The following is a 20,246-nucleotide window of genomic DNA, read 5'->3' on the forward strand; positions in this document are numbered from 1 at the left end:
TTTAATTTAAACTCTTTGTTTATTGTATGTTATCGAAAACCTTGACAACCCAGCAAGTTTAGTGTATTCCAGACTATGCAAATGGCAAATCGTTGGCATTTCGAACGCGCTAACACCTACTGGAAGGCTTAACCAAACAAGCCAGTTGCCCCGTAAGGGCCCACGCCCACCGAGCTTTAGACTCCAGCCCCTTTGCCCCACCCCGCCTGCCCCCTTTTCTCCATTTCTAGCTGGGATTCCCTTCTGCCTTCTATCAGTGTCGTTTTGTTATTTATCCTGCGTGCCTCTTGACGCCTTTGGGGCATGCCACTTAACACACATCGACCACCGCTTCTGCCACGCCCCTTTGTTGGGCGGATTGAAAACGGGGCGTGAAGTGAGGGGGCGGTAGGTGGAGTTGCTGTAATCTTTTCTTGAGCTCTGCGTGCAATGCGTCGCGTTATTTGCTTTTCATTCCTTTTTTCGCTTGTGCTGCTTTGCTTTCTGCTTTTTTAATTTATCATGTCTATTTGCTTAGTGTTTGAGCCTGGCCCTTGGCGTGTAGTACAAGTACAGTGTCCTTTTTCCTTTTTTCCTAGCTCCGAGTCCTTGCTCCTTCCCCTGTTCATTTGTTATCGCTGTTTGCCTGTGTTGCTCTTGCAGCTTTTCACTTTTGAATGCGGCGGATTCACTTTTAGCTCCTTTTGTTTTTTTCTCGGTTTTCCACTTAGTCGATCGTTTTTTCTTTTAAACGAAAGTTTGGCCCAGCTTTGCGGATTTGGTTTACACTCCTATTTCCCCTTGCTTTTTCCCATATCCCTTTTATCGAGCAACCGCCTTGTGGTCAGACTTTGCTGCTGCTAGTTTGATTAGGTTTCAGCACTAATTGAAAATCATTGAATGAGGTTTTCTCATCAGCATGTGTCTGGGTAATTTGTTGTCTTTTAATTAATTTATGGCGAGTTTTATTAGCGCACTTGTTACCGCTGGCAATTCGAAAATTAAATTATTCATCTGGTTAGGAACAAGTACTGAAGACGATTTTAAAAAAGCTTAAAAAAGAATTTAAGAAGTTATGCTTCTTATTCTCATCACAAAGATGTTGTCAAAAATATGTTTTCTAAATGTTATTAGCAAATGGAATAATAAAGGAGGAAAAATTAAAGATGTAATAATTAAAAGAATATTTATTTGAAAGACTGGCTTTCGGCTATTTATCTTTGCCAACTCAGAACTCGCTATCTAAACAAACCACGAACAACAATGCAAACAAATAATGGCAAAGAACAGATAGAAATTTGGCCCTAGCTCAAGACACTCGTTGCCACAAATTAAATCAAATTCCCCGAAAAACAGAAGGGGAGATAAGGAAAACCCGGAAGATCTATCAGCCACACACTCAAACCCACTGCTGGCAAACAGAACACAGAGTTCGTGACAGTGACAGGACATCTTATTTAATTTCCAGGGCCCAGGACCTGATTCCGCATGAGAGGACTGAAAACCGAGCATAACATTAATTTTTGTTAATCTATTTTCAAGTCGCTCTGGTCAGCTGCAGCTGTGTTCCCCTTTTGCTTGGGCCGCAAGTAAATATGCTGCCATTAATTTAAAACTTACACAAACAAACCGAAAACTTCTCTGCTGTCTGTCAGCCGTTGGGAGCCTTCTAGAGTTAAGTTCATTAGCAGAGAAACGCAGAGGAAGACGGCCAGAATTTAGTTGGAATTCCTAATGAGCGAGAGCAGGCAAATCTAACCCAAATATGTCAAGACGATGGCTGGCATTTTGTGTGCCCTGTGCTGCTGCAGGGTGCAATGCTCCAACAGGGTCAGCAGGTGGGTCTGCACTGAGGGAAAAACCGCCAAGTGAAATTATAAGCAACATTTAAATTCTTAAAAATGTTTTTTTTTCACGCAAAAATTCAAATAATCTTATTTGATACTTAAATCAAAGGAGTTGTCGAATAACTTTTAATTGTGTATAAAAGTGTGCAGCAATATAAACCTTTTATAGTTACATTCTTAAACTTCAAATAAAGTGAAGAAATATTTCAAAAGCCACCTCTTAAAAGATTTCTAGACTTCTTGTGAGATAATGTTGTTTTGGAATGGAAGACTTTAATGTTTTTAATTATATTTTGCTACTTAATAGGTTATTTCAAAGACGTTTAAGTTTTATCTGATTTAAGTATTTTTATACCCTTGCAGAGGGTATTATAATTTTGGTCAAAAGTGTGCAACGCAGTGAAGAAGACATCTCCGACCCTATAAAGTATATATATTCTTGATCAGAATCACCTCCTGAGTTGATATAGCCATGTCCGTCTGTCCGTCTGTCTGTTTCTACGCGAACTAGTCTCTCAGTTTTAAAGATATCGAATTGAAACTTTGCACACACCCTTCTTTCCTTTGCACCCAGTATATAAGTCGGAACGGCCGGGATCGGCCGACTATATCCTATAGCTGCCATATAACTGATTGATCGGAAATGCCATAACTTTGATGTTTGTAAAGTGAGGAAGCTAAGATTTTCTATAAAGTTAGGAAGTTGGGATTTTCTATGGGTTTTATATTTGGCCAATCAATCCGACCTACCAAATGTCATAAGGATCGGCCGACTATATCCTATAGCCGCCATATAACTGATTGATCGGAAATGCCATAACTTTGGTGTTTGTTAAGTTAGGATTTTCTATGGGTTTTATTTTTGGCCAATCAATCCGATCTATCAAATTTCATAAGGATCGGCCGACTATATCCTATAGCAGCCATATAACTGAACGATTGGAAATGCCATAACTTTGGTGTTTTTAAAGTTAGGAAGTTGGGATATTTTATGAGTATTAAGAATGCATCATATGAATAATTTTGGAGAATATAATGTACATAATATTCTGCAAGGGTATATCAACTTCGGCTCCGCCCGAAGTTAGTTTTCCTTTCTTGTTTATAGATCAGATATCTTTTCATCCTGGTGTGATCAAAATGTACAATGAGTGGGTTTGAATGAATAGTTTTCTGGCCAGCCACACTAATTTTCTCTCAGTGCCCATATGTGTGTGCAAAGTGGGTCTCTTCAGTTTGCTATGCATGTGCTAAAGTGTTGATACAAGTTACTTTTGCCATCCGCCCCTCATCCCCTCATCCTCATAAACCCTTCGCCGTCCTAGCACACTGACACACAATCCATGTGAAGAAGTCTCTCGCTTTCTCCGCTCTGTCTCTTTCTCTGTCTCTCCAGCTAGTCATAAACCACAAACCGGAGGGACAGGGAATCCCAGGACCCCGAGTTCAGACAGCTGAGCACGTAGCATGACGAGTTGACAAAGTGCATCACGGTGCAGCTTCTTCCCGGTGTTTACACAGCTCGAAAAATGTCCCCTTTTTGTTTGCTTTTACTTCCAAATTATTTCGCACATTAGCAAATTAATTTGCACTAAATTCCAAAACACCTAGCTGGTTGCGTTTTAAACAAGGACATCAATGGCAGGTTCTTAATAGAATAATTGTCAAATTGCCGTTTGATTTTAATTGATTGCAGAGTTATGCCGATGACACGAGTGTTTGTCTTTCGGTTGACAATGTTTATTGAGTTGGCCTAAATTGCATTAGTTTATGCAGAATTGATTGATATTATGTCAACTAGAGATGAAGTGCCACTCACTATTTACATTTCATTAGTAAATAAGGACCGTAGAAAAAATTTGATAAAACACATTGGCATTTACAAAAAAAAATTTAAATATATTCAAGGCAATTTAATTTCACTTTTTTGTCATTAAATACCGTTTAACTCCTTATGGAAATTATGCTGGTTTGGTTTTAGATGTTGGGTTATTTTTATCTGTGTAACAAATTACATTCCTTGAATTCTGAAAGCAATAGGATGAGATTAAGCTTTACGAATTTTGGCCAGTGCAAATACAGTCACCACGTAAATTAATCTACCCACTCGGCACATGTAACTCACTCTTCCTCTGTTTTTCCTCGCTTTATCTCCATTTTCATATGTGCATTTTGTTACATGTTCGCGCGTATTTCCCTTATGGCTTGTTTCAGCCATCCTTTCCGCTTTCCCGAACCATTTTCCCATCGGCCGCATTCATTTGCTGGTTTTTCTTATTTCAGCTCGAATTTGTGTTTTATAATTTATGCGCATTTTTTATTAAATATTTATGTTTGTGCCGAGTTCTAAGCCACACACAACCGCACTCCCTTCCCGGGTATCATTGTCGCTCATTTCCCTTTATGGCGTATTTACGCTCTAAAGCGTGTAAATGCTTTCCATTCCATTGTTTTCCCTGCTGTTGGCACTTTGAAGGGAAAGAAGGAAAGAGGTTAGGGGTCACTCCTTTCCACACACACATTGTCGTAAATAGTTTTGTCAAAGCAACCGCAGGAACTAAAATTTAAGTTTTCAAACATTTTCTGTTGGCGAAATTCTTGGTAAATTCGGTTGGATTTTCGTAGCTTTCCCTTTACCCTTCACTTTAGCCTTCAGGAGTCCTTGTTGATATTTGCCTTGGCTAATGCGAAATGGCAATTTGCATTTGGACAATGCAAATCCTCTGACATTTGTATTGAACATATTTCTCGGTTATTATTTTCATGTTAAATATATATATAATATATATATTGAGTCGATCCAATTTGCATAATATATTCCCCATTCAATAAAATTATTTGCTGGATAGCAGTTTGAAATGAGAGGTTATTAATGATTTCTATGGAAATATAATGTTATTTGAAATGGGAATACATCTTAGAATGAAATTTGTTCCACTCTCCAAAATAATAATGAAAATGAGCACTTAATTCAACTAATGTATAACACGAAAATAAAACACAAAAAGCCTCTGAAGAAAAAAAAAAAAAATAATATAAAAAACAAACATTTGAAAATTAAAGACTCTAAGCGTTTTAAATACTTCAAAAGAGTAATACATTTTAACATTCCCCGTGCGTGTCTAGTTTATTTAAAGTAAATCTTAACTAATTGCACCTCGTAGTGCAGCCAACTGAGTGATTGATTGATTGATGGTTTGATTGGCTAACGAAGAGTTCATGGCCGGGTCAAAGGAAACAAATGCGCCATGACCACGACAATAACGGCCAAGATTGCGCAACAGCAACAGCAACATCAGCAGCAGCAACAGCAACACCAAAATTACCAGCAGCAACAACAACATCAGCAGCAGGCAGCGAGCAATATGAATGGTTTTCGCATTACCGGCTATCCAGCGGCTGCCACGCCCCCTGCACGAACAAATCCCATTTACGCGAAGCCCAACGCCCACGAACTGGACTTGCACATCAGTGAATCGCTATTGTATCCAGGTAGCACCCAGCAGCAACAGCAATTGCAGCAACAAGCGTTACAAAGTTCTCCGGGTCCACCGCCCCAGCTGACCAGCATGTTGCCCAGTTCCGGACTGCCAGGAGCAGCTCAACCGATCGCTCTCAAAGGCAACAATCCCTTCCTCAATAGTCCTTCGCCCACAGAAGTTGCTCCCAGTGTGCCGGCAGCAATATCTGCTGTGCCACCAGCAACATCCACTAGTTCTGGCAATTATGAAATGCCCGAATATGCGGAGCCGTCGAGATTGCTCGGTCTAAAGCCACGTCCTCATAGCATCGCAGTGGGCGCGGCACCTGCCTCCAGTTTTGTGGACTATAATGCCCAGCAACAGCAGCGATTATTGCAGCTTTCACGCCAGCAGCAACAGTTACGCAACGCCGTCACAGCGGCAGCAGCAACAGCAAATGGCGGCGACAAGGAGACCTTGTATGCGGCATTATTCCAGCAGTATAGGCAAAGTCCCACAAATGGACAGCCTGCACCGCCGGTACCACTGCATCGAAAAGGCACTGTGGCTCCGGTGGTGCCACGGAGATCGCAGAGCACGCCCAGGCCACCACTGCAGCAGCAGCAACAGCAGCAACAGACGGGCATAAATGGCCAAATCAATGGCAATGGAACCCAGAGACCCAGAAGCTTGGATCGATTCAATGGGTCACTTCAAGCCGAGGCACCACCCATACCCCTAAGGCGCTTTCCCAATGGAAATGGTAATAACAACGGAACTCTAAGCCGCCAAAAGAGTCCCAAGAAAAGTAGCAGTGCGGACAATATGCTAATGAGTCCGGCAGGCAGCCAGGTAAACACCATGCGACATTCCATCAGTTTTCATGGCAGTCAGGAAGCGGAGAATGGCGTCAAAAACGAGCAGGGCAGGCCCATGAGCTATGCTGCACCTGCACCGGATCAGGCTTATCTGGAACACCAGCTAAGGGCCTACTCGGAACAGCTGAGAACCATAACAGAAAGTGTGAGAAAGTACTCGGAACAAGCCAAGTTACTATCGGAGCTCAAAAGACAACAGCAACTGGCCAAGCAAAGTCAGACGAATCTCAACCTGCTGACGCCAACATCCTGCAATAATGGTACCGCCGGCAACAGCAATAACAACTTCCAGCCCAATATGATTTCCCCGGAGATTGTTAGCAAATCACTGGCCTCACTCTCCACCAGTCAAGCGAATGAGGCCCAAACGCCTTCCAATCAACTGCGACTTTTTCTGGACAACATAAGGAGCAGCATGCGACAGGAGTACCAGCAACATATGCCCGAGGATGTGCTGAAGCCCACGTCAACCTTGAAACGGAATGGTTCGGATGCGAGTTCAGTGGCACCAATTCCATCTGCCAAATCAGAGCCGGAAGCCACACCCACGCCCTCGGATCAGCTGCGACAATTCCTCGATGCAATACGCGCCAATAAAATACCTGAAAATGCGGACAAACCCAAGATGACAAGCTCCCAGACGCTGGACTCGTTTATATCGAAGCCCCTGCAAATGCCAGATGTTACTTCGGGTACGCCCGGTGGAGGAGTAGTGGGCGTGGCTGCCTCTGCTGGGGGAGTAGTGGCCAATAATCAAACCAATGGCTTACCCACCCGGCGAAGACCCAAGAGCAGCATTATACCCAGCAGCACCAATGGTAAGCTGGAGCAGAGGGAACATTCTCTGGTGACCTCCGAGAGTTTCCACCAAATCTCCGACAATCTGAGACTCATGAGCGAGGACCTACAGGCCCTGAGTCCCAGCAAGGCAGTTCCCAGTTCGGCCAGCAGCAGTAGTCTGAAAAACCTGGCTGCCAATGGCAACAGTTCGCTGACCACAGAACTCCGGGTAATAACCAGCTCACCGTACAGCACCTCCCCGAAATTGCAACAGATGGTGATGAGCAAATCGAACAGTTCGCTGGGATCGGTGACCACGCCCTCGAGTGCCACCACCACACCCTCGACGGCACCCATGATCACCGATTTCAATGAGATATTGGACAGTTTTCAGGCGATGGCCGATAAGTACAAATCGAAAGGTTCCTACGACTATTTGCGCAAGTGCTCGGAGGCCCTGCGACAGCACTCGCTGCAGCTGAAGTTGCAGCAGCAACATCAAACGCACCAGCAACAACAATTACCCCATCAGCAACACCAGCAGCAACAGTTGCAGAACGGTTTCGCCAGCGATGACAGCAGTTCGTGTAGCACAACTCCGGGGAGTATCCGGGAAGCGGTCCAGAATCTCCTCCTGCAGCCGAGAAACGGATTCCAGATCCTTGACGACCGAATGAGGTTGTTCATCGACATTATCGATAGCCAGGATCGGTTGAGTCAGGTGAGTGAGTGATCAATGGTCGCTTAATTGATTAATATTTTATAAGTTAACTATTTGATTGTTTTATTAATAAGTATCTTACTACTTATTTTACAAATACAGATTTTTATAAGTTTAAAGGGTTAGAAAGATATGATTCTGATATCTGATACATCATCATTAATCCAAAAACTGTCAGCAGCAGGTGTAATTTAATTCTCAAAATTCCCTTACAAAACATTTCCTTACATTTATTTTACTTATTTAAAATCCTTGTTTCTCTTGCAGGTATGTACTCTCACAAAATCGCTTCTTAATGAGTAAGTAGAGCATGTTTTCGAATTAATTTAAGAACCCCCTTGCTGGCCCGGCTGTAAAAGCAAATGTACACCAGATACGGTTTTATTGCCTTACATAATTCATCATCATCGGAATGACCAAGTCCGGGTCAATGCGCTTATCTCCGGCTGCCCAAAAGTCTTTCGGTTCCCGCTCTTTACGGCTAAAAGCCATCAAATCAGTTAATGACCCAGAAAGTTAAACTTACGAGAGTGGGGGCGTGGATCAATTCCCATCAATTTTCACCAAATTTGCTCAGAACCAATTAATTTTAATAAACTACAAAGTCATTTTGCTCAGCAAGTAAACTAATCTCGGGCAGGCCAAAATTGAAATTTTAATCAACAATTTCTTGGTGGCATAGAGGCCATAAAACTTGACACACGCACACAGGCTGAGATGTAGAAGTAATCAAGTGAGACGAGTCAGGAAAATTCCCAAATGTAGATAATCATAGGGCATATCGTGGCTTTCCCCACTGCCTTCTCATTCTGCCAGCTAATATGCTAAATTAATCAGATCCCGTGTGAGATTGAGGCGGAAATGTCTGTTGACTTAATAACACCTTTTCCTTCGTCCTTTCAGGTTCAGTATTTGTGTCCTTCTGCCTAACATAAAACAATATTGCTAATGACAAATGGGAACTAGTTCTAATTGTGGGTTTTGTCTGGCACGAAGATCTCGGTGTGGGCTTATCGCTCATTGCCTTTTCTGGGCTTCGGGCCTAATTTAAATTTATGCGGTCTGGCGAGAGGTGTGCGAGTGTAAATGTTTATGTGCGAACGTGTTTGGGAGTCCTTTGGATCCTTGGGGATGCATGAACTGGCAGAACCGACTTTATATGTCTTCACTGATGGGTTCGCCGAACAAAGGTGGAAATCTACTTAGCATGTTGCGTTGCGGAAATCGAGAGCTTTTGATTTGGGCTTCCAAATGAATACTTTAAATATGTTTTAAAACAACATTTCTTTAATCGTTTTTGCCATATATAATAGTTAAAATCCATAAATTAAGGTGATGTTTTTATTAAAAAGAAGAAATAAATAAAGATAGAAATAAAACACCTAACATTAGATTGCAATGCCATGGTTATTTGAAAAGGCACTTTGTCTTAAATTCTTTAGTACATTTCATTCAATTAGCTATGAAATTACCTGCCCCATAAATGGAAATGGCCAATTAAAAATTAAAGCATATTTTCTGTTTTTCTGCTAAATATTAGAAGTGAATAAATTGCTATTTATTGAAGACAATTTCGGGCAAACAATTCTATAGCCCGAGGTTCGCCTGTTTATTTCAACTAGGCAAATTACATTCGTATTTGTGTTTTGCCAACACAAAACGCAAACAATAAAAGTTTAATGCCATCCATGAAACACACTCTATGCTGCCGAAAAGTATGCTACTCATAATGCTATTGCAAACAATTACACAGGACTGAAGTAATTGCATTTCCACTGCATACACAACAATTCACAATTTACAATTTGCATTACAAAGTAATTATTTCTGCAACAGTGCTTCCGCCCCCCAGTTTTCCCCACCCTTTCCAACCCTCGGCACGATTTCCACAATTTTGTTTAGCAAATGAAGTGCAAAATCAACGCGACGTCGAGCGGGCCCACAGCATTTTGGTCATTCGACTATCGACAGCCCTGGCCGAATGACATTTATTTTAATTAGCTCCGCGTACAACGGCGCAGCGGGTATTATACACCAGAAGGACTCCCTTTGCCAGGACACGGAATTCACTTTTAGCCTCGGCGCAATTAACAAATGCAATTTTGTGGCCTTTAATGTTATTGTGTGCATTTATTTCCGTGGCTGTGGGTGTGTGCATTGTTTGCAGAGGCGTGAAAGCCCAAAAAATAACTTTTTAATTACTATAACGGACATTGCGGTTAATTACACTGGACAACATGGTTGGCGATAAGCCAATTTGTTTGGGCTCAACGTAAAATAATTTAAAACAAAAATAACTGGGCGGGTTGAATTAATAATAATTGTTAGTTACAGTTGGTTGAGTCTGCTAATAGCTATTTCTATTGCTATTATACAGCCTATTATGTCCTGAGTTTACATATTTTATCGCGGATGTAAATTGGTATAAAAACTATATTTTAATAATTGCTTACTATAACTGAACAACCAATAAATCATAATTGAAAATTGACATTTTTGACTAAAGACCGCTCTCCTTAAAACTATATTCAATAACTTCCTCTAAATGTTTTGCATTTTCAGTCAATTAGACAATGATTGAAATGCTGGAAAGTGTAGTTTTTCACTATTTGATTAAAAACCGCAAAAGTAACCATCAAAGTGCGTGCTTAAAATAATTGCAATTGTGAAGTGCTGAAAACGAGGCTCAGGTGATAAAATGGGGCGGTGGGGATGGTGGAATTGCCATTGTCAACAGCTTTCAATTGGAGGCTCAACGCCTTGTTTGCCCGAATGCCCGACTGCCACGCCCCTTGCCACAGCTCCGCCCCCTTGACCGTGTCGCTTATTAATTGCATGTCATAAATCATGATTATGCCACTTGCTGACCAACCGCTGGGCTAGTCGCAGTTATTATTATTAATCTTTGTCGCCCACACAAACACATACACCTAGGAATCTCCCAGGGGAGGGGCGTGGCACTCAGGCGTAAGAGAGGGAGGGAAACAGTCCCGTGCGAAGGAGAAAGAGAGTCTGCCATATGTTGGGATCCATGTAAATTGCGATGTTCATTCCGCCGGCCAGCCTATCTTGATTAATTGCAAAAGTTTACCAGGACACAGGTCCTGGACGAGGACACCGAACACCGGACCACGGACCATGAACCCATGGAAATATGTCAGCTGCTTCCCTTTTGGTCGCTCAACAGCAAAAAAAAACAGTGGCAGCAAAAGCGGCCAACAAAAGTCCTGGTAACAAGCGTCATAACACGCGTATGTTGTCGCGTAAATTGGTTTTAATATTTAAAGCACTTCATTACTTACGGGCAGAAAAGTCCTGCGAAATGCAGTCCAGGAAGGGAGAAAGGGAGACAGGAGACAGCGTTAAGCCGCCGAAAAGCAGGCGGCTTAATCAAGTGAAATTGAATCAACTTTTTCAGGAGGACCCCAGTGAATACTGGAAATTAATTTTAAAAAGTTACGCCACTTTTATTTTAATTTGAGTATGGCAAAGTGCTAGAAACGTATTTTAATTTCAAGAGTTTATTCAATATCTCACACAAGATTATTGTCTTTAGCATTGAAAATGAATTTGTCAGGCAAAACCATTGTACAGAAATAGATACAACTTCGATGTAAATATTGCACACATGTTATTCATATATGCTAACATTGCTTTAAGAAAGTGCCAAAAAGAAGTATAAACCTTGAATGCTCAGAAATATTCTTATTTTTCCAAATCGCCTTTGAAAACAGAAAGCAATTCAAAGATTAAGCTGAGATTAACTTCAGTTTTGATTGAAAACAAAAGAAAACTATCAAAAGTAGCAAGTTTACCTTAGAGTAAACAATTTCCTTTTTTAAATGTTTTTTAGTTCCCTTTTCAAAAACAAAGCGAAGAGATCTAAGCCGACAGGAGAAGAAACGAAACTGTTTGCATACTTTCAGGCGCCTCTGACAGGGCGTCATATGCAATACACAACAAAGTGCATATGCGTAGCTATCTTTCCTCTCCCTCTTTGCACTTCTCTCTCCTTCTCCCTACTTCTTTTTATGGAAGCTGCAGGCAATCGAAGGCAGATCCTTGTCTTTTCCATTTTTTCCCTGCTGATTTTTGACATATTTTCTCTGGCAGCAGCAGCAACGCCGGCAAACAAACTAACAAACTTCGGGGCGTTTTTCAGGTGCAACTGGGTTAACATGGCTGCAATGGAAATTGCTGCAAGAAAATGGACGGATGCCGGGAGGTAAGGGCGAGTGCTATGCAAATGCTGTCGGAAAATGGATACAACAAAAAAGGAAAAAAGGTTGGCGAAAAAATCTGAAAAACTGCTCGCCGTAAACGGAATGCATTCGCCGTTTTCGCAATTTGTTCAGCCACCCCCAACTCGCTTTTTGAGCATATGCAACAGATCAATTTTGTATTGAATGGCCCTGCACTTGCCTCAAATTCAGCAGATTTTCCCTTTTTTTCGCCCAGATTGTTTGTTTGAATGGCAGCTTCATTAATGCGAATATTCAGCCGACAGACAATGGGAGCCGAGATCAGAGTTTCTGTTTTAATGCTGTAACTTCGTTGGCTCCCCTGTGTGGTTGATGAAATCAAATTGCAAGCAATTACTTTAATGTTACCTTGGCCACGTCTGCCTCCAATTTTAAAAGTGCAAAAGACCGCAACTCGTTTGCGGTTCTCGCACTCCGCATATTTGAATGGAACCGCCATTAACTGCGGTGAAAAGAACTCACATAGCTTTATAAAAAAATATGTATTTGGCTGCGGAACGTTGATCGCATCGGTTTTGATTGATTGCAAACGAATTCGAGAGGAAAAAATAACAAGAAAGAAAACAAACTTTGGCAAGCCGAAGTTTATATACCCTTGTAGCTGCTGCACAAAAATATTTTAAATTTTGATTTAAAATGAATATGGACGATATTCCGATATAATTTTCGATCGTTCCTTTAGAAGCTTTATGATAAATTCGACTGACTTTTATAAATTCGTAACCGTTTGTCTACAATCGTAAAAATAATTGTTATTTAAAACACCGAAAGTGTAGATTGCCTTTTATTTTCCCATTTATAGCTTAAACCTTAAAACCTTATTTCTGAAATTGTTAAAAATCGGTTTATCCCGTTTCCTATGGAAGCTATATGATATAGTAGTGATAGCCGGCTAGATCGACCCGCCTGGTAATTCTGATCAAGATTATATATACTTTATAGGGACAGAAATGTGCCCTTCACTGCGTGACAAACTTTTAACTGAAATTATAATACCCTCTACAAGGGTATAACAAGATTCCGTTGGCATTCCTTTTGGGCACTCGGTCTCTCTTGCCAGGATGTTAATGATGTGTGCACGTTAGTCTGCACTATAATTAAGAGAAATGTTCCACGGAAATTAATGAAGTCAGAAATCGGAAACCGAAGCATGGTGAGAGAACTCTGTGAAAAAAATTTATTTTTCAAGGTTCTACATTACTTATTATTTATATACTTAAATTTCAGCTATGTTATGTTTATCTATCTCTTTATCTATCTCTTTATCTAACAATTTTGCTTTTCACTTCGGCTTACTCCTGAGCAAAACTTGTACAAACATATCCGTCATCAGTGCAAAAGAGAATTTTTTATACATTTAGTGCCATTTAATTCTGTTACCGCCTCTTATTTGAATTTTCCCCACCAGAAAACACGACAAACTCCTATTTTGCATGCAAATGCAACGCCCACCGCCTCTCAAACAAGAGAAACGGAACCTTATATTTTCCATGACTTGTTTTCGTTGCACATCTTAGCATCGATTACATTTTTGCCAAATTGAATTGTGCAAGCCAGAACTGAACAAAAGAAAAATAACGAAAAGAAAATGGAAAATGGGTGGAAAAAGAAATTGCTTCCTTGCATGTTTTTCATCCAGTCACATGTGAACAGGAGTCAGGAATAAAATTGGGTTGCATGATGACAAGAGTTGAATTCAATTGAACGAAAAACTCGCAAAATAGAGGAAGCACAATTTGCATCGATGTGCAATTTACGGCCTAAATGTCAATTTCACTTAAGACCAACTTTCACTTGGACGATGACTATGGGTTTTATCCTATTTTTCGATCAGGGGCTTATGGCGCTTTAAGTCGGTGCAATGTTGACACTTTAAGTATTATTAGTAGGCATAAAAGAGAGAAAGAGCAGAACAAACAGATGGAGAAAGAGAAAGAAAAACTTGACTTTTCCCGAGTGCACTGCATCAAAGTCAAAATAGCGGTCGAGTGTATTTAGAGAAGGAGTGAGACAAATACCAGATGTTAAGGCCGCTTCTTTTTCTACCCGTCATAATTTCAGCTAAGAGTGCCTTTATATAGTATAGTTTACTTAAGTCAAATTTTTTTTGGTAACTTGTTAATGTAATTAAAGTCTCTAGCGGACATACAAATATTAGATTTAGCGAGGTCTATTTAATATAGTTTATATAACATATATAAATATATTTTATATTTATGAAAGTTTATATAACATATATAAATATATTTTATATTTAATATTTAAGAAATCGAAATATACTTCCCTTGAAATTAAATCTTTCAAAAAAAATTCTAAAAATGTTTAACTGATTTAAAAAGATTTACTTAGCTATAATGAGAACATAATTTAAAAAAAGATGGAAATCTGAAAAGTGGAATGACTATAAATAGTCGTTATATTTTTTTACATGACATGGAAGCCTGACTGTAAATCGTACTTACTGCCCACTTTTGAGCTTTTGTCACAGGAATGCAAACGCAGACACAGAAGGCACAAGGATAATTGCAATCCCCGCTAATGCTGGCGAATGTGCTGCGGCTTTGTCTCAACAGCAACAACAATCGTCACTCAATTACTCTCTGGGCTTTGATGCATTTTCCTGGAGGGCACCCACCACCCACAACCCACCAACGCCCACTGACCATTTTCCTTTGTCAATCTGTGCGGCGCCCATTGTTGACATTTGTCAACGAACTGTTTTCAGCAGACGCGTTCTCGCTTCTGTTTTTTTGGGATTTATTGTGTTTAATGTGTTGAAAAGTCTCCTTATTTATGGCAACTGGATTTGGGGATCCGCTGTTCCGGTTCTCCTCTTTTCTGGGGTGACATCTGTGGAATAGTTGTCACATAGTTTCCATGTGTTGTCATTGTCTTTGTCTCGTGCTCGATTGTGTGGAAAATTGGAAAAAAGAAACAAACAAAACAGAGCTGGGCAAAAGGGAAAAGCTCACTAAGTCTTTGGCATTGTTTCTCCGCAGTTGTTGTTATGTGGCAAAAAGAGGAATTCGATTTGCCAAGCGGATATTAAAGGTAAACATTGACTTGATAGGGAAAAGGCCAGTTTTGATTGAATGAAATCTGTGTGAGTGGCATACAAAGTTAGAAGTCGACAGTTTTTTCTGATTAGAATAAATTAAAAGTTTTAGCTTGAATTAGATCCTTTTCGCATTTTCCTAACTGACTGCTATTTATTTTTCTGCCAAGGAATGTCATTCGCTTTTCCGTCACCATAAATATGCATTTTTCCGTTTAATGTATTTTTCTCATGATATTTCGCTAACTCAGATACAATTTATAGCCATTTTTTTTGTACTATTTTGTTGTCTTCTTTGTTGTCCCCAACAAAATAAAGTTTTATGACACGAAAAATGTTGCAACTAATATTTTAGACGTTGTATTGCTTTCACGTATTATTTTTTTTTGTGGCTGCTGCTGCTTTCCGACAGAAAGCTAATAGTGTTTGGTCATTTTTCAAACTGCTCATGGGGATGGAGGATAACGGCCAGCATACACACATACTTCGTAGCTCGGAAGAGTGGTTCTGTCGTTAACTCAAAGTTTGTTAAAAATTTTTATCAGCATGCCGAGGCAATGACACGGCCACATCACAAGGACGCGAATGGGGAGCGGGGCCTGGAGGTGGGGATATGGACTGGGACATGGCTGCCAGGATGCAGAATGCAGGAGGATGGGAAAGCAGGAGCAGCAGGAGCTAAAACCGCTGGCCACAACACGACGACGTCACTGACATGTGACCATACATACTAATAAAGCGTTAGTTGCTTGCTCGGAGCTGTTGAAATTTTTTCAACATACTCTATCCATCTAATGAATTCGGTGGGGAATTTCAGTTAAGAAATAGTTTGCTGATTGATGGCTTAAAAGTTTTTGGCATTTTTTAGTCAACTATAGATATTGCTATAGTTTTTTAAAGGTTGCCTTGGGAATTTGAAGCTTTCAACCTCGTTATTTAAGGCAGACATATTTTATTCATTTACTCAGGCTAAAATTTTGATAATAAACTTAATATTATGGGACTAATTAGGTGATATTTTTGTTTTGTAATTTTAATTGAATTAATTAGCTTAGATTGAAACAAAAGTTGTTTAATTTTTTAACTTATATTTAGTGTTATGGTTAGACCCAAGTTATTGTTTGATCTCCATTCTCGCAGTTGCTTGATTCCAGTTTTCCTATAAAATTCAAAGCGTGTTCCGACTTCGTTTATCTTGATCTACGCAGTTTAATTTTTACCAGTTCCTTTTGGACACTTTTACCATCCGTTTTTCATCGCCCCGAACAGGAGATGACAAAGTCCGTGCGGGCGGAGATGACTATTCCAGCCATCCCTGGTTCTTCTTGCCTTCTTTTTCCGTACATTTTTTTGGTCTGGTTGGCTGATGCCTTCTGGTCGGTCCCTGTTCATGTTTCTGTTTTGCCAGCCATTTCCTTGGCTGTTTCTGCAGCATTAAAGTTGTGTGTTGCATTTACGCTTCAGCTCCGCTTGACAGAGACACAAACAGAGGCGGGGACTTTTAGTGGCACCATTATGAGATGAAGGACCCTTTCAGCTCTCGGAGCAAAGCTCAGTCAGTCAGGCAACCGCTTTATGTGTAGAGTTCATTACTTTTATGTGATTATGTGTCATGTGTGCGCACAGCATGTCAGTGTGTATGTGTGTGGTGTATGTGTGTGGTGTATGTGTGTGGGGCATGTCAGTGTGTCATTGGCATTATTAGTTTTTCCGTAGCACACTTTTCCGACGCCCTTATCCAGCTCTGCATGGGTCCTCTTACTTCTGTGACAGTTGTGTGAAAAACTTGTCCCAAAATTAGTTGCAATTATTTATGGCCTTTACTTTTTTGGCCAGACTAGGGTAGCTAATCAGTTGAAAGTTGTTGACGGCATGTGGGTAGCGTCGAGTCAACTAATATGTTTATTTTGTGTAGATTTGTATCACCAAAAAAAACAAACCCGAAAACCCTACTCGCTTTTGTTACACGGGGCACAAGCTTTAAAATTTAATATCAAAGCCAGAATTTACCCCTTGAAAAGAATCCAAAAAAAATGGTGCACTTGTACGATACTTTCTGAACATTTGCCAAAAAGTTCGGACTGGTCCCTGTTCACAGGCAGCTGGACAGTAATGAGTTGCCAGCCAGCTTCCATTCATTATGGCCAGCTTACACATGGTTTTATTACACATACGCAGCGTTGTACACTGAGAAAACATGAGTTTTTGCAAGGGCAAGGGGGAATCTTAAAGCAAGCGGGAAAAAAATGTAAGAGAGAGGAATTTTCATCGTTGTTCCATTGCCGACAACATGCAACATGGGAAATATGAACGAGGACCAAACCGGTTTTCCCCTGTAATACCCGGATGATTCCTTCTGCCCGACGTAGTTAACTGTCTGCGGATTCTGCTAACAAGACTCGTCAGTGATTTGAGTGCTGCATACGAGTTTGTTATGCGAGTTGGAATTAGCATAGTTAGGATAGAACGAGTTCCCTTCTGATTGCCAGCGACCCGCTCGTAATGATGTGCAACATAGTATCGTCAACAGTCTGCCACAAAGAGATTGGAACGCCAACCTTTGGCTGCGATTCCTCTGTAGTGTTGGCATCTATTAATATTAATAGCTGTAAAATGGGGTCAAAGAGTCAGTGGCATTTATTTAGTGGCTGAGAGTGGAGTGCACATACAATTTAGTTAAAAATATATCATTTATTTGCTTGTATTTTAATTATATTCAATCTGTTGTTTAAATTTATTCCAATTAAAAGGTTTACAAACTTTTGTGATAATGTAGATCTTGCAATATGCATTTGCATTCGCTTAATTTATAGGCAGGTAAAAATAAAAAATGTAATTTAATTCTTACATAATCATATGTTCATAATGGTTTAGTTTGAGTTACCGAAATTAAACAATTGTTAATAATTAAACAAACAAAAAGTACTAAGTTATAATGTATGTGTAATTTTGCATGTATTTTACCTATATGTATTACTACATACACATATTTGGTTGTTTTTTGACACCATTTTAAATTATGTGTTTGTTGTTCCAAAAACTGCACATTTGGTGGCCCACATTTTGTCTACTTGAAATGTCCCCCTCGACATTTTCCACTCACGCAAGGACTGCTTCAGTTTTCTTTTTCTTAGGCTTGCCCAAAAATCATTAGCAGGCGACCGAAAATTCAGGTCAGCCGCCTAATGTGCCGCATAAGTACCTATAAGTATGCAATGCACTTTCGGCCAGGTACGCCACACTTATCAAGTTGTACACCTGCTCACCTGTGCTCCGCTTACTGTCGCCTGCTCACCCACACTGTGGCACAGGCCACGCACAGATTGCGGCAACAAAATCTGTACACTTTGGCTCCATTAAAGCCGCACGCACGAAGAGGCCACGGCTGCCAGCCCGTGGGCAACCAACACAAAAGTGTGATGTCAGTGGCTCACTCGTAAGCCCACCACCGCCCACTGGCACCACCGCCCCCTTGCGGTATTTATTTAGCCTATAAAGCTTCAGTGGGTTATAGTCGTCTCGCACAGCATCAAAGCGTTCATCCATAGGAGAGCGACTGGGAAAGACTCGGGGAAAAAAGAAAGCGCTTGTTTTTCGTGTGTTCCAGGACTATGAGATACTGATTACTCACGGTCCTGATACAAAAAATGTTGCTTATCATAAATTAAATTGCCTCAAAATATTTGATTTGGATAAAATGTGTAGCCCATTTTAAGTAAATAGTCTAACTTTGTTTGAAAATCTATGTAAGGATCAATAGAAAGTAACTCCCAAATTGGATGTTTTTAAATAAGAAAATAAATTCGAATTCAAATGAAATAAAAAAGCAAAATAAAGAAATCAGATAACTATAAATAAATTTATTGATCTTTCACTTTCGTTTCGGAAGAGCTTTCTTCACGAATACAAATACCCATCGCTCTACAACTACCCTGTATAAAAGGGGGGAAATGAGTGGAAAGTCGAGCGGAAAGTGACACACAAAACCAAAGCAGAGCTGCCAGCGCGGTTCATATGGCAGTTCAGGCAGTTGCCGCTGGTTGGACTCTGTTGACCTAAAAATCTCATTTGCCGCATGCTCATTTCTGCCATCACTTTTGTTACCTTACTTTTGTCGCACCTCTTGGCGGTGGGCGGCGTTCTTTGTTTTCGGCTCTCGGTTTCTGCAAATGCGCCCGCAGCTAAAAAAATAATAAAAACACAACAGCACAGATTCTTTGATATATACCAAAAAAAAACTGGAAAAAATATATTTTTTAGCGCATAAGAAAAATTGCAAAGAGGAAGTGCGAGGAAATGAAATTTGAGCCCGCAGCCTGACCTAGAAGAAGCCGAAGGATCATATGTTCCACGCTCACCATTTCCCCCTTCAGTTAATTTCCTGAACATGACGTGCCGCTTTCCTTGTCTTTTTGTTTTATTTGTAGGACGAAATTCCCGATTGGTAATCAAAGTCCATGTCATAAACGTACAATTTTCCCAGACTTCAATTTAATAAAAGGAACATTTATTGCTTGTCGAGGGGTCAATGTTTCGCAATTCATCTGAGTTTTCCCAGCTCAGAGGAAAATAAGCAAATTTGCGGTAAAAACTTTTAATAATGTGTATTTTTCTCTTTTCTTTGCAGGTAAGCGAATGAAGATAGGGTAGAAAAATGAGTTGCAGTAAGTAAGAAGGTGAAGAAGAGAAGGTTTGTAGGAAACAGAAATGAAATGATAAAAAGATCCCCTTTAAGATACATTTATCTTTTAAAATGATGAATTACACGACAGCTTAAATAAATACTCAAAATTCAATTTATGAATATTAAAAGCTATTTTGTGCATATTAAATAGGTTATTCCCAATATGGCTGCCATTGCCCCCATTATACGGGTGCCATTCACTAATTGAATTTAAATCGGATTTAATATCGTTTTTTTCTTTTGCAAAATTGTTGGCCAGTTGGCACTTATTTGGATATAAAGCAGGCTTTTCTTTTTCACTGGCTTTTTCTTCCCCCACCTTATCGGGATGTCAATCTAATAAAGTGCAAGTGAAAGCGGTGAAAATTCTGCTCGGTTTTGCGCTGTCACTTAATAATTCAATGCCAGAGTGTAGGCAACGTTTGGTAACCCTCAATGCCAGGCAGATTTTATTATTTTTTGTTTTCTCTTTTAATTTTTTTCCTTTGTGCTCCTTTTCTGGTTGGTGGAAATGTCACATGCAAATCTAAATAAGCAAAGCAGCCAGAAGAAAAACGACGAAAATTGTGTTAGCCGTGC

At 40.2% G+C, this 20,246-nt stretch overlaps 1 protein-coding gene across 18 annotated transcripts in view; it reads left to right on the forward strand.

Moving 5' to 3' along the window:
- The window catches only part of LOC108045988 (dystrophin), a 153,623-nt gene that overhangs the window by 70,022 nt on the left and 63,355 nt on the right, over positions 1-20,246 (forward strand). Inside the window, exon 22 of one of the 18 annotated variants that reach the window (XM_044457255.1) lies at positions 19,611-19,637. The exons of 15 other annotated variants lie outside the window; for them this stretch is intronic. In XM_044457255.1, coding sequence (XP_044313190.1) covers positions 19,611-19,622 — 12 coding nt within the window. In that variant the 3' untranslated portion in view covers positions 19,623-19,637. Of the gene's footprint in view, positions 1-4,973; positions 7,667-19,610; positions 19,638-20,246 lie in introns of those variants that run through there. 2 more of the 18 variants (XM_017125514.2, XM_017125515.2) reach the window with 2 other exon arrangements.

The sequence above is a fragment of the Drosophila rhopaloa genome, unplaced genomic scaffold, assembly GCF_018152115.1.
Source record: "Drosophila rhopaloa isolate 14029-0021.01 unplaced genomic scaffold, ASM1815211v1 contig_155, whole genome shotgun sequence".
NCBI classification, from domain to species: Eukaryota; Metazoa; Arthropoda; class Insecta; order Diptera; family Drosophilidae; genus Drosophila; species Drosophila rhopaloa.